Genomic DNA, 21,234 nt, shown 5'->3' on the forward strand with positions numbered 1-21,234 from the left:
ATGGGGTCTTACCTAATATAATATGCTTTATTATATGTTATATTTATATTTATATCATCACCCGCGTTTCTATATTTTGTTGCGGAATATTTCTAAGCCTTATATTATTATTTATAATATAATCATTGAATATTTTTTTTATCAACAGAATAGTACCTATAGAATATGTTCCAAAAAATGTCGTCTACCCTAAAGTCCTTTATTTGTATCTATATATAATATGCATGTATATGTATAACACGAAGGTACCTAACTTACGTCATAACAATTTTTACGGCAGAATATAAGCAATATGTGCGCTGTCGCAGTTATCACCTAAAAACGTAATCGCGTTAATTGTCCCCACACATAACGCATAATCCACATAAAATGAACAAACACTTTTTCAATGTTTATCACACGCTGCGGAACGATTTCTGCGCGTATCATATGCACCGCGATTCATTGACGGACGCCGAGAAAAATCGGGGCGATCATCGCGCGGAGGACGGCGGCGCGCGCGACGTCGTTGGCGGCCGCAGCAAACATGGTAGGCGATATGGCGGCGCCCGGCGATTGGTCGACGGCCGGTCACGTGCGGGGCGTGCCTTCCGGCGTCGTTTTCCCCTCTACCCGTTGACGGTGACGATCGCGGCGCGCACCGGCCCCGACGGCCGTCGTCACCGCCGCCGCCGCCGCGCGTCAGTATGCCCAAAACGGTGTTCCGAGTGCGTTTGTATGTGTGTGTGAGTATGTGTGTGCGTGCGCGCCGCCCGTAGGTATATCGTACCATATGATCGCAGGGAATGAAAAAATCGTCTCGTCATTCGTCGTTCGCTTAGTGTCGAGTGCTGTTGACCGGATCACCGTCGTGATACGCAGATAATACGACTCGCCGGACCGCTGCGCGCGCGTGCAAATTTTCGTCGACCAACGTGTTTCGTTCGCAGTTTTTATTGCGTTTGATATTTTGATAACCGTTGTTGCCCGTATGCGATACATTTCTTTTTACACCCGTCTCGCCGTTTTTTTTTTTTCGTCGTAGAGTTCGTCGGACAGCCTACTGTCCCCTCGTCCGTATTCCGATCACCGTCGTCGTCATCTAACTTCATACGTTTTTTATACTAACCGTCCTCCGGTGTATAAATCGTATTGCGTATTATACAGTGTACGGTGTATTGGATGCGCCAACGATGAATTCGTTTCTCACGCACAACACACTGCCGTACCATCAACCGACGCAGATGCACCAGATGATGATGGCGGAGCCCAAATACTCGCCTCCGGACGACTACGGCAATATGCAGAACTACATGGGTTCCCCTGACTTCTTCGGCAGCCCTCACCATCAACATCACCACCATCAACATCAGCACCATCACCCCTCTCATCACGCCAATCACCTGAGCCAACACACTCAACACATTGGCGGTGGCGGCGGTGGCGGCGGCGGCGGCGGTGGTGGAGGCGGTGGAACTGGTGGCGGTGGTGGCCACCAGCAAGTGCAGGCCAGCGGTGGCGTCGGTGTCGGTAGCTCGAACGTGCTCGGGGCAAGCGGCGGCGGCGGCGGCGGCGGCGGCGGTGGCCACTACCAGGGACACTATCAGCAACAGATCCAGGCCATGTACCCCAGCCCGGGCCAGACTCCGTCGTACTACACCAGCGCGGCTTCCAATTACGGCGCGTACCAGATGCACCACGGTGGCCAAATGCCGCTCGAGGCGCAACAACCGCCGGCCGCTCTGATGCACAACGCCGCGGCGCAGCAGTGCCAGGGCGGCAGCATAATACCGTCCGGGGCCGGCGGCGGCCTGCAGGCGGTGGCCATCAACGCGGTAATGTCGCACGACATCAAGGACGACTCGTCGCCGTCACCGCTGCCTTGCCACCTGCAGCCAAGCCCGTCGTCGTCCAACCACATGTCCAACAACCCGCTGGACGGGTCGTGCTCCGACGACATGGACGACTGCAACACGGACACGGACGAGATGATGATGACCACGGTCAACGGGTCGCCGATCATGATGGACGACAGCGAGTCATCGGACCGGGTCATCTATCCGTGGATGAAGAAGAACCACGTGGCCGGAATGCGTAAGTCCATATGCATATACATGTAAACAGATTGACATATTTAACTCTCACAACTTGCATTAGTATACCTATACCTACCGGCTATACCTATAGAATACATACGACTTGAACCTAATTTTAAGGACTTCGATACGAATCGGTCAACGCGTCTCTATTTACATAAGTATATTGTCTGTGGTAATACGAGTATGCGTGTGTGTTGTACACGATTGTACACATCACAAGTATACGCAGTTCACCAAATGACTCTTTTTCAAGTTCGACGTCTTAGTGCGTTTATTGACACGATGCAACAATCGTATATTATTGTAATATAATTATGTAACGAACGATATAATTATTTATCGTGAATATACGTTTTTGGTATTGAAATATATACCCATTTACGCCGTCATCAATACCGCCGTCGTTATTATAACAAGTATTGATTATGTATATATAGTGTCACCCTTAATTTTCAGTCGTGATTCGTACTTAAACGCAACACAGTTTTTGAGGGCGCCATATCGATTTTGTTATTATCATGCGTCTACTATACGTATATAATATGCTATACTTAAGACTTACCTATGTAGTTATTTTATAGGATATTTATGTGAATCCCGAACCATTATTCAGAAATCGGTCACTACGTCAGCAAAATATCATGACACTCGTAAGTTTTAACTTTTAAGTCGTAATAATAACCTCTATAAATTATACAATGCTCTTACACAGAATACGCTATAATCTTACGTTTAAAATAAATATCTCAATCGTATATTTGTTGAATATTATTAGGTATATTGTTCTCAGTTCTAATAATATCTATCGATCAATATACCTATACATAATATGATACGTTTTTGCTTATGTAATATGTTATATATAAATATTTCAAAGTTACAACATTGACCGCTTTATATAATACGTACGCCAGGTACCTGTTCCTATGTACAATAATATATGATATACCTGCACCACTGCATTGGTTCCTGATGCATAGTATATAATATAACAATATGTTTAATATCTGTGTATAGTCCGCGAAATATGTGTGTTGTAAAAGGTCAGACGTATTTTTTTCTCACTCAATAATACGTCCCATATCATGCAGTGCGTGTGCATTTATGTGCGAATACTGAGATACGTATACGCGTATGTCCATTGATACGTCATGTTCATTCATGGCGTTCTATTTTTTAGCGGTAGTTTTTCGTCATTGATGCGCGTCTTCGGGACCTACCTGCTCATATATATATATATATATATTAGAGTATTCGCAATGTCCTGTTGACAAGTCGTAATACAATTGAATTGTGGTTTGAGAGGTTTGAATTTAATAGATCACGTATCCCGATTATATAATATTCTTAACCTTATAAACGTCATTGTCGTGTATAGCATCTCACCAATGCATTATTATGTTTATTTAACAAAAAAAAAGGCAATATAAACCGCCGTAACAAATTGAACAATACACACATACCGCTACAACAGCGAGGTATTATGATCTATATATTATGTTTTGGCCATTTCTCAAAAACGGATTTGGCCACTGTCCACACAAGACACCGTGAAAACATCTTATGCGCAAAAAAAAACATTTTTTTTCTCCTTTATTATATTATCTAAATACGACTTCCTGTATGCGATATATTTGTATGTAGACAAAGCAGAACAATAATTCGCATTTTTTTTTCCGGAAACCAAAATATGTAAGTACTAGATATTGTCTTACTCACGCAGTTTCATATAGGCATATGATACATAATATTAAATACTGTATAGTTTTCGTTGCACTATACATGATAATATGGATATAACCACTAAAATAATAATATTTATATTTTGGACAACGATTAACAACTAATTACAACTATGGTTTTTTATTTAGACTACAAAACTTCGTCATAGTGGAAAATATACTTCGATATCGACTTCTCGTGGGATATCGTATAACTATATAATATAGATTTTTTAGATCAATAAAGCAAATGGTCTGGACGTTTTATTGTTTGGTAGGCGCCGCGTCACGATAAAATATAGGTATAGGTATATTATAATACCTCGAATTTTCTATAATCGGAGAGAATAACAATATTGTATCGTATAAACGCATATGCACTCGACATACTGTGTCCGAAAGAGAGTCGTTGTCGTAATAACTATAATATAATAATACGTTGTAGACGCGTCGAGTATAATATGAGATAGAGGCAACGAGATAAGGCGATCGGATAAGGAACAAATGAAACGGTATTATTCAAATTATTTCGTGTGTATATGTGTGTATAATATATATATATAGGTAGTTTTATATTGCTCTTAACGTGGTTGCCCCTGACCCCTTGTCTTCCTTGAGACGCGGCAATTATACCGATCCAAGAGAACATTGTACTTTATCTATTAATGTGTATATGGATAAAAGTGTTTAGAGGGATTTGTAAGCATCGTTGCTATAGAAACTCCAAGACGGCATTTGTCGTTTTTTTTAATAAATTATCTGTTAAGTTATCAATAGAAGTGATTATTAACCTATCCTTATAGATTAGATACATTATAATATACAGATTATAAATAAAATAAAATAATACTTAGGTATTTACAATTCTTAACATAAGTTTATATTATGGAAAAATAAATGAATCGCTTCCGTGGTTTTTTTTTTTTTTTTGTTAAGTGCGCGATGGGTTAAGGTCGAGTTAGTAAAGATTTTCGTTCTTTGGTATATTTTGGGCATTTGGTCACAACGTGGTTGATTGTATAAGATTCCCTTACAAGTGTCGCATGTAGAGGCCGGTTCTTTGATGATTGGTAATGTAGGAGAAGTGATGGGTTTTAGATTCATGTGTGTCTTATTCTGACTCTGGTGATTATCACTACCAAGTGATCTCTTCTTTTAAAATTAAGAATAAATTTCAATTTTGATATTCATGATTTTATATTTCTTAATTTATTTGTAAGAAGAACTTTATTCAAGTTTTTCTTTCGTGGTTCCATTGTTTTGTGTAGGTCGTAGGAGATCGTATTGAGTGTCACTGAGGTAAATGGTAAGACGACATTGTGTGTACATAATATAAATAATATATTATGTGTTATTATGAAATGGCAAAAGTATACGCATGTAAGCGTTTAATAATATAGACTTTCATAATCGACATGCCTACATTATAATATACTTATATATGGTATTACGTTGATATAAAGAATTCGTATGATATAATTAATAAGTGAATAATTAAATAATCATAAATATTCGTATAATTATAATTATAATATTATACATAATACGCCGTATGATACAGTGTACCTACATGCGAAATCCGTCGTCATACCCATAAGATACCTATAAGATATACCTACGACGAAAATCCGTCGACCGTCGAGACACGTGACATTGACGGAGATTTTTCGCACGCACTTGACCGTTCCTCCGTGTTTAGAGACATTGCGACCGCCCCCCGAAACCGCCAAGTCATCATGTTAGTTTCACGCGATTGTCTATATATCACGTTTATAATATAATATGTACTCGTTTGTTTGTCGGCACTTCGTAGTCGATCGTCAACTGAGTAGGTATCGCTCGTGCGCGTGCGCGTGCGCTGTTTGCTGTATAATATACTGCAGCAGGGTTAAATTACATTGCAAGTTGTATTGTAAAATTATTGAAACTATATGTATCGACTGCACAACTGACGTGTTAGTCTCAATCTCATATTTATGGGGTGAAAGGGGGGAAGGGATCACCTAGTTTGATTTTACCTGTAACTCAACACACATAGGTATATTGGTAGGTATGCATATGTTAATTGGCAATTATAATATAAATAATATAATTATGCACAGTGACTATAAAATCCTTAGATGACTGCGCCGTTGCCATAAAATTATCACGCCCCTGAAATAATAATGATACAGTTGATAGCAGTTGAAACTGCCAGCTTTAAAATTATCAAAATTTAATAATATTATTGTGCAAAAACCAATATAATAACCATTTATGACGATTTTCCTCAAAACAATAAAATGTCAATAAGACAGTGTCTACACATAATTTTTATCCATTTCTTTCGGGAATGTGATTATTTTGTATATTACCCGATATAGGTATATGACGCCGTTCAGTATGACTACATGATCAGTTTATAAAGCCCCGACTTCCTGATACAATTTTGACAGTTTCATGCAAATAGTTATTAGTTATTATATATTTCAATACTAGATTATAATATCCATACAATCGCATAGGTATCAGACAACTGTAGACTTTATTAGATGCAATGTTACATTAAAGTGTATAGATCCCGTCATTATATCCTACATTCCCACATTGTAATTCTGTTCATTTTCATTCACAGTTCAATTCTAGAAATATGTAGCGTGCCACTACAAATTGTTTACCAATTGAACAGCGTAGACGAACGAAAATAATTAACTTTGTATAAAAATATTTAAGTTTTATGGAGAGTTAAGTGATTTTTAAATTGTTAGTTAAAAGTGTATGTCAATCCAAACGACGTCCTTCTTTTAAAAATACCTACGTATATAGCACGAAATGTATATATTTATTTTTTTATTATAATAACCATTTTCATAATCGATTACCCTGCTTACAATATCTTAAGTAAGTAAACCTATACTTATTTTTTTAAATAAGCTCATTAGTTTATAGCTTTTTATTTATATTTCTATTTAATATTATGTACGACTTAAATATTTATAAACATTAAATATTATTATCTATATGCATAGGTTATGAACCTATACGTAAGATAAATAATAATATAATAATAAGTATGTGCATTAAAAAGTTTTATTTCACAAAGTGAATGACCACAACCATATCATCATTTTTTAATTACGAAATGTCAAATTAATGCAATTATGCAATATTTTTGTATTATCGTAATGTGAAAAAGCCACGTTCATTTCAGGGAATGAACAACTTTTCGTGAAAAAATAGGTATAACGAAGTGACTATAGTATATAATATACATAGACTTAGGTCGCACGATGTCTGATGATAATACAAGCGCACATAGTACCTATATATTATTATGTACCTCTATACACGTAGTGTGCGTTCCATAGTGTATGCGATATTTGACCTTCGATTTATTATATTATGTTTCATACTTTCGTTTCGGATTGGTTGCAACTTATAATATTCAGCAACACTGCAGTAGCTAGCACATATTGCAATTACTGTAACAGCAGTACACTCACGAGACGACGCAGAAGTAATAGTTTACTCGCTGCACTACCCTGCACGCGTTAAATGCTATACCACGAATATTTATAAACAAAGTTTCATATAAATAGATACTTGTATAGTATACTATCTTTTTTATATCATTGCTTCCTTTATTGACCTACTCACCAACTAATTACCCAGAATACGATCGTTCTTTTAGTTGTTATGCGTAACGGTGTAGTTTTAAGGATTGCTGTAGCGTTAAATAATAATGAACGAGGTAATTTAGGTTAAATTTGATAAGTAATTGATTTTACGTTGTTTTATTAAAAATTGAAAATGTATTAATAATAGTTGTAATTTACTTATTAATTAGATATTGTTTTAAATTAATATTTTAATATTTCACTGACATAATAGTACATAATAATATTCGAAGATATATTCAACAATTCAATTAGTAATAATTAATGTAATCAATGACGATTCTCGAGGCACATTATTTTTAACTCTAACTACCTGTGATTTTTAACTTCTCTAATTAATTTTTATTTCATATTTTTTGTCAACAAATATTGATGTATTATTTTTTTTTATTAGTCTACTTTAAATCAATTTTTTTTTTTGACAGACACAAATTCACGCATACATTGCCACACATTTTATCATGATTGACTTTGACTGTAGCAAATACCGACTAAATGATTTGATTTAATTAGTGTAAGGTATAACTCATATTATACTGATTTAAAATGAAATGTATAGTTACAGGTAATTTAATTTCACTTAAAAATACCCTTACAATTAATTAAATTGATTAGTATTATTAATATTATTATACAATCCTCATAATCTACTAAGATTTGATTATAATATAATGGTTTTCTTTCGTTGGCATTGTATACGCTCTTCAGATAAAATATCAAAATTATAGACAGAACTATTATTACATTTCCTCTAATTGTATATATAATATATTGTATTATGTATAAATTGTAATATATTTACGTACATATACGAATTTCTCGTGTGAATAATGATAACAGTATAGTACAATGTACATCAATGTGGTGAAAATGAAATAGTCAGCGATTTCCAAACTAATGCTGCACAATAAAATAATGCAATTAAAATGTAAATATAACCTATACAACACGCGTACTGTTTATATTTAGGTATAGATATTTATATTATAGTATGATATGCACTACTGTTATGTTATTAAAATACTACAATGGCAATGACCGCTAAAATGGAAAGTTGTGTTTAAGTATTATTATAATAAGGTGTTGAACGTTTTGAATTAAAATAATTGACCGGCACACAATACAATATATACATTATTACGTGGTTTTTAATTATTTTCGAAAAGCTTTTTGTGCATTTTATTTATCGTTTAGGAGCGATACGGAGAGTTGCAGAAAGATAGAATTATAATAATATAGTCCTGTAGGTCAGTGACTATACGAGTAAAATACCACTCACGATGAAATCTCGATAACTGATAAATAGTTACACATAGTATGCCGTGATCCTGAATATTATATTAAACTGTGAATATTAATTGTTCATATAATGAAATCATACACATTTTATAAATATTATAACTTGTGGTACAAACAAGTATAATGTTGATGTACATTTGTTTAAAAATTGCGATATAGGAACATATATAAGGCTATATAATATATACAAAATATCAATTAACAATATAAGTTTGTATATTTTAATTCACCATTACTGATCGCCGACAATTTACCAATCTTAAATAAGACTCAATTATCACATGTTCGTACAGTTTATATAATGATATATAGTTTTTATAAAGTGCATAAATAAATGCATAACATTAAGAAAAATTGTTTTTATCTGAGGTACCTCTACACATTTTAAATATAAATTATTCTTATTTGATTGGGATATGCCGATAAGTGATCCGTGGTCGCTAAGAGCAACATTTCAAAATTAAATAAATTAAAAAACATCTCACAGAGGTCCAAAGTTTGAAATGGAGCTGTAAACTTAATAAACGGCTTTATAATAATTGTATAGTTAAATATATTAATGTAAATGTAAATCATAAGAATTTATCAAAATTATATTATATGTATGCACTTCATAAATAACATATATTATGGTAATATACTGAGTACTGATATAAATATACTGGGTAATTAACCTAAATATACCTAATATCCCACTTTTTTTTTAGTAATACAATTTTTATAATCTGTTATAAATCTGAATTCGAACAAGTAGTTTTCGATTTATTAAAACATATTTATGGTAAGGATAAAAGTCTTTAAAAATTATTTTATGAACATATAAGATGTAATGTAATATTGAATCTATAGTATTTTGTATGCCCTAACTATTCTTAATAATAATAACATTTTAATAGATTATATTAATAACAATATTTATTTTCAAATCACCATGGCCACTGTTTTCCAAACCTATTTGCATAAACCAATAATTATCCTTATTTCTGTACATCATGTTTAATAACTCGAAAACTTCTAATTCGAATTTTTTTTAGATACATTAAAAGTCACAAAAATGTATTTGCCGAGTAATTTAAAGTGAAAAATTAAGGTTCTCGTTAAAATATGGAACTTATTATCACCACAGGACCATCATTATATAGCACAAAAAATGGTTTTCAAGTATATTATTTATAATTTCTAAACAAAAAATGTTGAATAACTCTTTTAACGATTAAAGAAAAAATGAATGAATTATATTAATATATAAATATATATGTAATTATAGGTTTAAATAAAAATATTCAGTGATAATATAAGTAACTCATACGAGTCATACGTCAAAATGTGAGAAATATCACAACGATATTCTAATTAAATCAACGAGTTTCATTATTGCAGCTATAAAAACTTTCAATTAATTACTCTAATTTATTTAAGTAACTCGTATATTAACTAATAATAATCATAAATAGTTAAGTAAAACATTTTGCAAAAGCGTCTATTATATTATTTGAGCTTTACATTAAACTGCATTAAGGGCTACGATGTTAGATCTTATATACTCGTACAACTTTCATATATGTATTTATATAAGTACATATTCAGTAACACTGTTATAATGTAATATTTGATATAAATACTGTATAATGTTTACAATAATTATTAAATACATACATAGATAATTGTATTTATTTTAAAATAAGTAGTATTGTGTGAAATAGTTAATGTAATAGTATGTCCTTAATCCTTATATTAGTACTTGTTAAAACTTTAGATCTTTAGTTTTTCCAATATTAAGAAAATGTCATACAAATCGAACAACAATAACTGTCGTTAGTATATCTACATAAAGTGTTGTTTATATAATTATTATATGCATTATGTATATTATATTAGCTATATATAATATTTTAATGTAAATGTAGATAATGTGGTGTTTGTCAATCTCTGTCATTGAATATTTTAATTTCTCGACATCGTCATCGGTAAATAGCATGCAATAATGGATGATGCCGTGTCGGCATTACAGTGATAGGTAATTATAGATGGTCTTATCGCGGAAAGATAGTGCGCGCGATTGCTGCTACAGTGGCAATGGCGGTGAAGGATGTTTCCGCGATCACGATTATCCATAAATCATTTTGAGCGATCGATGGAATCTTTTGCGAGCATCCGATTCGGATTTCTTGCGACATTCATTAGATCTCCAAGGAGATTTATTATACTAAACCATACGAAAAATATTATATGTACTTAAATAACTGTTTAGGCGCATTACGCACTGCCCCGTAAAATTATACATCGACACAAATATTGAAAACTAAAACTGTCACAGTCATAGACACATGATGGTACATCGTCAGTGTAATATGTAATAGCTAAGTAAATGGCATATACGAGTATATATACGCGCGAGATGTACGTGAATCGGTGCAGCGAAATATATGCGTTTGAATATTATTAGAATTAATATGTTTCTATGTACTCGCTATTACAGCAATAATATATTGTAAACCGGAACGTTGACCGCCCGCGATACCGATGATCTATATACTTATGTATATGTTTAACAATCTATACTCAATTGTATGCCTTTAAGACTTAACATATTATTATTTACACTAACGCTACTGTATGTATATATGTATCCACATGTGCGTGACCTGGGGGTTATCTGCTATGGTGTAGCCTACTGCGCGTGTATACGGCTGAGGCTTATTACAAAACTATAACATATTTTATTTTCAACGTCCTTTCTCCGCGGCGCTGTATCTCACAGGAATTTCTTTTAAACCGTGTATCACGTGGCTTAAATTTATCGGGCTTCTGCACTATCTCTTACTCGAATAGTGCACAGTACAAAACGTATAATATATTATATATTAAACGTATACACGCGGCCCGCGGGTTTTCTCTCTCGCGCGATTCCTATATTTATATAATATGTATCATACGTTTGAGTATTTTTATTTTTATTTTTATTTTTATTTTTATTCTGCTCTTCTCTCGTAGGACCTGCAGGCGCTTTGTGGCCTTTTCCTTGTGCAGTTTTCATTCACGACACGTATTTGATTAATGGTTCAACGGGGTCAGGAGCATCTGCCGTTATACATCCGGACAAGGATGGGTGTGGTGTAGGGGGTGTACCGGGGAATATACAATATACAGGGCGCGCGCGATAGACATAGAATGTGTGTGTGACGAGTAGCGTGCGGCGGGAAACCCGCGGCGGACCGTACACGGTAAAAAGCCAAAACCTTTGTGCGCCCTTTTTCGAACCCCGTCGGAATATTGTCGAAAATTTAGCTAGTGACATGTCCTTTGAACGCTCGCGCCATGCCGCCGCAGCCATCGGCGTGTCCGCGAGAATACATTACACCCTAGGGACGGCTACACACATGCACACGAACACATACACACATACACGCAAACACACGCACGCGCACACGTCCATTTGTATAAAGCTACTGTTCCTTATTCGCGTACGTTTTCCTTTTTCCCCCTTTTTTTTATACGTGCCAACGGGTTTCACACAACGTTGACACATCAAAAGATTTTATTTTTTCATTCTCCTTTTTTAGAAAAAAAGTGCCTATACCTAGTATGATAATAATACACATACGCTATACAAAATTCGCACGTATGCCTTAAGGATTAGCTATAAAACGTCGTGGCCAAAAATCATTTCGTTTTTATGAAAAAAGCAGATATACCGAAAATGTTCAAAGTTTTATGTTTAATCTATGTTATATATGAGTGTCCTTTTAGTGTTTTATGTCAATATATATTTTCATTTGTTTCGTTCTTTGTAGCGACCGCTCATCGATAACAACTTCGGATAGGACACGATAATAATGTGTACCTATATTATATTACCCCAAGCCGAGTAATGTCACACTATCTATATATTGACATCCACTTTCTTCATTGATGTTTACCGACGAACATCGGGAAGCCACATTTTTTCAGCCAAAAAATATTTAGCTGCAGTCACCATTAACGCTCCAATAAAAAGTAACTTTTACACTAATCATTAAATTGAAATATTTATTAATTACAATGCTTTATTGGATAATCAAATTTCTTCATTTTAAATATATTAAAATTTTAACTAGATTCTGTTTTTAAATTTAAGTTACATAAATCATACTATCGTTGGTGTACAGTAAGTTTTTGATATCAATAATTGTTTCATACATAGGTTTTCTTTAAAATAATTCTGCTCGAAATTATTCTTACTACTACACTTGTAAGACAAAAATAATAAACCTTTTTTAATTTGTAAGCAACGAGGCGTTTCCTGTAGGGCGTTTTTGCTATATATATACGCCCTCTCAAGGGAACGCCTCAAAGCCGTATTTTCATTACCTTCAATTTCGTTTTTACGTCGGCGTAAATTATTGATAATTAAATATTTTACCTTAAATATTTGAAGTTGTGTTCTAACAGTTAATGTTTAAGAAACAACTTAATCGTAGCCCTAGATGTGTTTATAATGAATTTAACGCAAAAAATTGAAAATAAACCAAGGGAATATAATGTTATATATAAACTTTTAACCAAATGTCTCGTAAAAAATTCGTAAAATAGGTAAATACACCAATAAAATATAATATTATATAAATGGTATTCGGTGAATAATAGATATCGACCATCGTGTCGAAGATAAGGATTAAGGGATAATACACGTGCAGTAGATATCGGTTGCCATAACCAAACGTAATGCAAGCCTTATATTAGTACATTAGAATATATATGTGCATATACTTTGGCGATACTCGTGTGATAGATGAATATCGACATTAATTTTGTCATATTCTAAGTACCAGTAAATTATCAATGACGAATGGGCCGGTTGCTGCAGGGGGCAAGTGGCGGCGGCGGCGGCGGCGAGACGATAAGATGTAGATGTTGATAAATTACAAGGGGCTGTGTGACTATAATATAATATAATATACTTACTGTGTATAATGTACTATAAACACAACGACAAGTGTCATGCATGTAGTTTCTATACGGCGACTGTGGTCGTGCGTGTAAGTATTAATTTATATATATATATATATATATATATATAGAGAGAGAGAGAGAGTGATAGGTACCTATATATTATACAACAATAATAATAATAATAATCAATGTATAGGACCCATAGGAGTCATAGGACATAAATCGCGCGCAATTCAATGATACATAACGACGATAATAATAATAATAATAATAACATATACACAAACATAATATTATAATAATGTATAGATATATACTGTAGGTACGCGTATCGATCACGTCCGAGAGACGGCGCGTACAATAATAGTCGTCGTCTCGATGTGTCCTTCGGCGTACATTAATTTTTTTACACAGCATCACACGCACATATACGTCGAATCCCCATAAATATCGTTGTGCGGCACACACACACACATATACGTATAAATATGTACATTGTCCGTGACCCTCCCGTGCAGTATATCACAATCAAAATAATAATAATAATATGTATAAGAACACGCCGTTATTAATAACGCGTGTATAATATATACAATAATAATATTATATACATTAAACGGCCTCATATCGTCGCAGCAACAGGGGAAGTCTCGCATATATCACCTATACACGGGTGTCGTAGTGTGTGCTTGTGCGATGTTAAGTAGGTGCTTATCGTACGGTCTGTCGAACGCGTGTACACATATAATACGATATATATATATATATATATATATCACATCAGTTATAATAACATAAACGGGGACGTATATTAATATGTATATGCATATACACATATATAGGTGATATTATTTATATACACGTGTATACGTATAAATAATAATGGCCACACACTCGTCGATGCGTGTGTGCACGATGTGCGGTGCGGTATCGTCTCGGGATTCTTTGGGGCGGCGTGTATAAGACCGCGTAAAACGCGCTAACGACAATGGCAAGCGATTTATAATTTTCGGACCGCGCGACCTCACCCGGCGAACGCGCGCGCGGACCGCCGCTGCAGCCCGCGAGATTAATATCGTTCGACAGGGCGGTCTCATTGTGCCCCTTAATGATCGTACACACATATATACGTGTATATATCCCACACGGACGCTGCAGCACCAGCGCGTTTATACTCCCAAAACACCCATTACAGAGGTCACGTAAATTACGTATAGGCAGGTATGGGTAGGTGTGTATGCGCGCGCGCGCGCGTGTGTGTGTGTGTGTGGTTGTCGTTGTATTATGTATAGATGATGTATATATGCCTATTATATGTTTACTGCGCACATCAAGCACTGCTGCAGACGAGCTCTATTCATTGCTAATTTGAACATCTTTAGACCGCTATTGATATGTACGCGCACTCCTCTCGCGTATAGTGTACGCGTATACATTTATCATATACGTGTTTATACGCACAACAATATTATACTGATGCAACGACACGGCCAAGCTCATTTGTATCCGCCGAAGGCATAATATTAAGTACACACACACACACACTCGCACAACGACCACCGGTGGTCCTCTTGGGCTCACACTGGTCGACAGTCGTACGCAACACGCACACACGGCACAGGCCGTTTTATTATATTCCTTGATATGTACGTGTATTACAGGTAGGTCCTTGTAGGTCCTTCGGATAAGTAGTTCCCGCGTGCACGTGATAATATTGTACTATTAAGTCATTCGTTTGATCGACACGAACTTTTTTCAAGACGTATTTTTGTTTGATAAAATCGGTTGTTATGGTTATTCCATATTCATTAAAATATTAGTCATCATTCGAAAATCCCTTCACTCTGCATCCCGATCCGCACGAATCGTGTATTCGTATTATTCTCTATTGGGTATTGTAACTTTACGGTCGAAATATTAATTTTATACAGAAGTTGTGATAGGTTCATTTATTTTATTCCGTTTATCCATTATTTTATAATATATATATATAAATATATTTACTAATCCTAATAGGTACCTATGTAATAGCGCTAGATTATTACGACATTTCGGGACTTGTTATTTTTAGCGAATTTATTTAAAGATGTCTAATAAAAACTTACTAACTGATAACATTATTTGAATTTGTGTATCATGAATTAATTTAGTTTAACGAATAACTTACAAATAAACTTAATAACTCAGTAACTCACAAAACGTGCAGAGTTTACAGTGTTTACACACAAGCCGTATTGTAAACCGTAATAGTCGAAGGGCGCTGCTCGAAAAAGTTTTGTAAACGCGCCCTAAGGATTATTTTATTATATTATTTAGGTTTTATTTTTTATTAATTTATCAACAGACTGTATATTGTATACAACAACCAGCTGACGTTTAATCAATAGCCGGTAATCAAATTACGGGAATCAAACATTGTACTCGAGCACCGCCCCAATGCTGCAGTGATGATTATATTATTTTCATTCGTGTAAAACCGTATATGAAAACGCCCAAAATCAACAATAATTTACGACCTTCTCAATTTTGCTCTAAATAAAAATCAAGCCTAAATTTTAATCGTAATCGCTTGAGTTAGGGTTTTGAAATGTTTAGATATCACGTTATCTAAATATTTAGTTTTCAAATGTTACTCACCACTATAAAGGTGACTTCACGCTCCTTATACTATAAGGCTTATAGGATATGTTAAGTTGGACGAATCAAATACTTTGACTAAATCTTGTAATTAATAATAACGGTTATCACAATGATACAACATTAGGTACTTAACATTATTCCATTTCTCAAAAAGTAGAATCTAATAAATTCTACTAAATAATGGTATGCGTTAAACCAGTTACTATACTTATCAATATAAGTTAGTCCATCAATACAAAAACTTAAACAATAAACATATTAAAAAAATCACCAAACACTATAAAATAATTTTTCCGGAATCAACTTTCACGTTATTATAATAACCTTAGTATTTTCAGCAAATATACTAAATATTATATTGGTATAATAAAATATAGTCATACATAAATGCCATAATTCGATCAACCGTAGAAATAGTTGCAACTGTTAATCATTTAGTATGTGCCAATTACAATACACCAATATTTTATACCAGTATAGCTTGCATCTTTGGCACATTTTTAAAGTTAGATTTATTTTATACTTAGTGTTCTTTTGTGTATAATATACACAAATACACAATATATAGGTATATATTATTTTGTTAGTGTTCGAGTTTTGGGAGAAGTTCTGCTGCTGGGAAAATTATTTTTTTTTTTTAATACATGATGACTTCTAGACTTCTATTTTTAAATTGCATAACACAACACAGCAGTGCACACATCAATATGCTTTGAGATGAGCCATAAGTGATGCATATACCTATTCTATTTATTCTTTTTGATAATACTATTATATAATGTTATTGGTAATCATAAAATATAGTTACGCGTATAAGAATCAATATATTTTTCAAAAGCTATTGCGTGTTTAAATGAAAACAAATTATAGGTATATAAAATTTAGAAACTAGAAAGTGACCGATAATATCGGGTTGGTTGTCAAAGAGTAATATTGTTATTTATAGTATACAATATATTGTAACGATTTCAGTTTGAATTTAAATACTTAAAATTTCATTTTAATTTGGAAGAAGCAAATCGTATAAGAATCGTAACATTTAAAAAATGTAAATATAATATAATTGTAACTTGTACACATACGCTCGTTATTTATATACCTAATAGATTCCAAATCAGTAAAAGGTTACGTATCATCAGTGTAATATGTAAATCAAAGAGATTCGAGAAAAGAAATCCCATAAATCTTATAATTGGGAGGTAAATGTTGAATCGTAATAATAATACATTTTTCTCGTATATTATACATAACTGTTAGATAAATGGCTATCCTATTATAGATTTATATCAAATGGGTGTTAACACATCACTTTTTCGATGCTGTATATATGTATTCTGTATATAGTTAGTGGGTACCTATACCATTGCGCAACAGTCAATATATTTTATAAGCGCGACGACTGCGGCGGCCCCTAAAGCTATGATAAAATAATATAATATTATGTAGATGTGATTTTTTTTTTCTTTTCACCAATAGATGTGTTTTGCGCGCTACAACACACACACACACACATACACACACACACGCACGCAAACTAGCACACGATCTTAACGAGCTGCAAGGCCGTCGTTGTCACTGAAGTGCGTTCCTTTATATACATAATATACTTATAGATATATATCTGTATACTGTATAGTATGTTTTTGTGTAATAGAAAAGTTGATGTCGAACAACAAACACACACACGCGCGTTCGCGTGTAATACTTTAAGTGTGTATATTGTATAAAGGTAATAATAATAATAATATTAATACACATACATACACGCCACATAGACGGAATATAACGGCAGCAGAAGCAGCTATTCGTCGTCGGGTGACCCGGCAACGTCGAAAAACGCACCCGAGACGGCGGCATAAATTATTATTATATACGGCGCGCATACTGCTCCGGCAACGTTCCCCCATTTAAGGACCGCCGCCGCCGTAACCACCACGCCCTTGTCCACCGACCGAACATGGCTCCGGCATTTCAATAATAATAATAATAATAATGGGAGAAATATTTCGAAATTAAACGTTCGGGCGCAGAAAGACGCCACCGCTCAATAATGTTATCATATATGTATTATCCATTAAAATGACAGTGTGTACCAATATTCAATTTTAAATACATATATACCTAGCTACTTACACGCTCAGTGTTATTGACACAATAATATGCGTACAACAATAATTAACAATTGATAATTAATAAAAAGTTTCTATAAACGAAAGAACCGTTTAAACGTCATCATTGATGCTTTCTATTTTAATTTTTAAACTTTTCTACGAGGAAAACAAACGCACTGATCGTATTAATTGTGTTTTTTAAAAAACTAAATGAATAAAGAAGTTACTATTTCGTCTGTCAAAATAAATCAATAAAGTTAAATATTTTTTCTATTTTATATCTTTCATAGGAGTAGCGTAAGGCAAATATATTCTTTTTTATGAGAGACTACGTGAACCAAAAAAGTTCAGGAACTATACTTTCTGAAGTGCATTATTATTTATTGTATTTATCAAGAAAATAAATTAGACGACTAATAATATGAAGGCTTACATCTCAGGACGAACTGCAAATACTCATAATCTACCGTGCCATTCAAACTCGTTTAATTCCTATAAATGATACATGTACACACTATAAACTGTCGTTCGAATCGCATTGTTAACCACTCTACTCCCTCTTTACAACTCATCCGTATACCACTCATCGTCTCGTTCACACCACGAAACGGTAATAGTTTTATAATAAAAGCGTGAAAAATGATATGCACACGACGATATTAGTATTCTATTAAGAATTTATATGAAAACGAGTCAACATCGCGATAGGGTTATTTAATATACATTCAGGTGTACTATCTACACTCCCACAGTGTAATCTTTCGATCTTTTAATAGTGTTTATACGTGTTGTTTGTATTACTGCATAGGTATTCGTTTCTGATGACTTATATAAGACTTTTTTTTTTTTTCAGCGAACGGCGCGTACCAGCCGGTGGACGTGAAGAGACAAAGGACCGCGTACACCAGGTATCAGGTGCTGGAGCTGGAGAAAGAGTTTCATTTCAACAAATACCTGACCCGTAGGCGGAGGATCGAGATCGCTCATTCGTTGGTGTTGTCCGAGCGGCAGATCAAGATATGGTTCCAGAACCGGCGAATGAAGTACAAAAAGGACAACCATCTGCCCAACACGAAAAACGTACGCCGGAAAAACGGAAGCACGCAACCGGCGGGCAAAAAGTCCCGGGCCAAAAACAACAACAACAATAACAACAATAGCAACAACAACAACAACCATCAGCAGCCGCTCTGCTCGCCGCCCGGGTTGAAAATCGATTCACACGACATGTCGCCGCAACAACAACCCGAGTTGAGGTTACAACAGCAGAGTGATACCGGGTCGACGTCGCTGATGGCCGCCATTATACCGTCGTCGTCGACGTCTTCGTCTTCGTCGTCATCTGCCGCCGCTTCGGTCGCCGGACACAACAATCCGGCCGCCGCTATGCAGCAACAGCTTCATCAACAACAACAACAACAACAACAACAACAACAACAACAACTCCAGCAGCAGCAACAGCAACAGTTACAACACTGTCTGAACCACCGGCCAACGCACCTGTCTCAGCACTTACAGCAACAACAACAGGGTTTGGCCATCGGAGTCGGCGCCGGTGAGTACGGCCTCACTCAGCTATAACGGCACGTTTGCAGATCGTGAGCCCGTTTTCCAAGGTATAAGTTACTTGACATAAAATGAAAATGTACGAAAAAAAACCCGTAAAATCCAAAAAAAAAAAAATACGAAGTGGTCACCGTGTTATGATCGATATAGATACTATATTTTAACCTATCATTTATATATATATATAATATATACTGCAGACGTTTTCACTTCTTCAGACATGTTATACATATAATATGAGATTCTTCTGTACGGACTGTTTTCCCCGCAGTCCGATTGGTTATGTCATACGCACCCTATAGGATCCAAGTCCCTAATTATTGTTCGATTTTTCCATACTATAATATATCGTCTGCAATTATCGAGAACGTGACGATTAATATATTATTATGTCTGCAGACTTTCGACAAACGTATTTTATTGCGTATGATTCGAGCCTGTGGGTACACACATTTACTAAAAAAAATAGATATTTTGATTATGAGAAGAATAATATTCCTATAGTATATAGTAATGTATATTCGTGTCTGATAAGTGCTTATTGAAATCTTCTGGCGAAATCATTTTCGACGCACGGTAGATATAAATTGGTTAAAATGTTTATATTTATGGAAAAAAATGTTATTTAATATTAGTGTCACTTTTATTTAGATCTTTTTTTGTCCAATCGTTTTGTTTTCGTTACGGTAAAAAGATTCTATATATAATATATATATATACATGAATAAATTATATAATTTATAATATAGACAACATTACTTGTATACAATTCATATATATATATATATATGAGAAATATAAAATATGTGAAGAATAAAATTATATACAGCTCATTTGTAAAATTTAAAAATATATTGTATACTATATAAAGAACGTACTATAATTATTATCATTATTATTATTATTATTATTATTATTTTTTTTTTTGTAATCTTTTAATATGTATATAAAATATAAATCACGAAAACACAAGCTCATTTATTAATTGACCTATAAAATATAATATATAATAGGTATTACTACTTTATTATAATATTCACATGTCTACTGTAATATGTAAATGTTTTTCCATGACTATATTATATAAACTATAAATGAAAAGCTATTTTTTGTTTTATCGTTGTCGTCGATTGACGTTAGAATGTCTTTTTCTTTTTTTGGATATTCAAAGAAAAAGAAAATATTTTTAACTTGTGTATTATACCTATATACTATGTATAATATATTATTG

At 34.1% G+C, this 21,234-nt stretch overlaps 1 protein-coding gene across 2 annotated transcripts; it reads left to right on the forward strand.

The window, feature by feature from the left end:
- Positions 1-706: 706 nt before the first annotated feature.
- On the forward strand, positions 707-20,139 carry LOC113551624 (homeobox protein Hox-A5-like). Of its 2 annotated transcripts, XM_026953976.1 has the most exons (3): positions 1,474-2,073; positions 2,660-2,728; positions 19,291-20,139. In XM_026953976.1, the coding sequence occupies exons 1-3, from the start codon at positions 1,602-1,604 to the stop codon at positions 20,016-20,018; spliced, it is 1,269 nt and encodes a 422-aa protein (XP_026809777.1). In that variant the 5' UTR covers positions 1,474-1,601; the 3' UTR covers positions 20,019-20,139. The 2 variants fall into 2 exon arrangements, with proteins under 2 accessions (XP_026809775.1, XP_026809777.1); XM_026953974.1 differs by lacking the exon at positions 2,660-2,728 and having other exon boundaries at positions 707-2,073.
- The last annotated feature ends 1,095 nt before the right edge of the window (positions 20,140-21,234 follow it).

This window comes from Rhopalosiphum maidis, chromosome 2 (assembly GCF_003676215.2).
Source record: "Rhopalosiphum maidis isolate BTI-1 chromosome 2, ASM367621v3, whole genome shotgun sequence".
NCBI classification, from domain to species: domain Eukaryota; kingdom Metazoa; phylum Arthropoda; class Insecta; order Hemiptera; family Aphididae; genus Rhopalosiphum; species Rhopalosiphum maidis.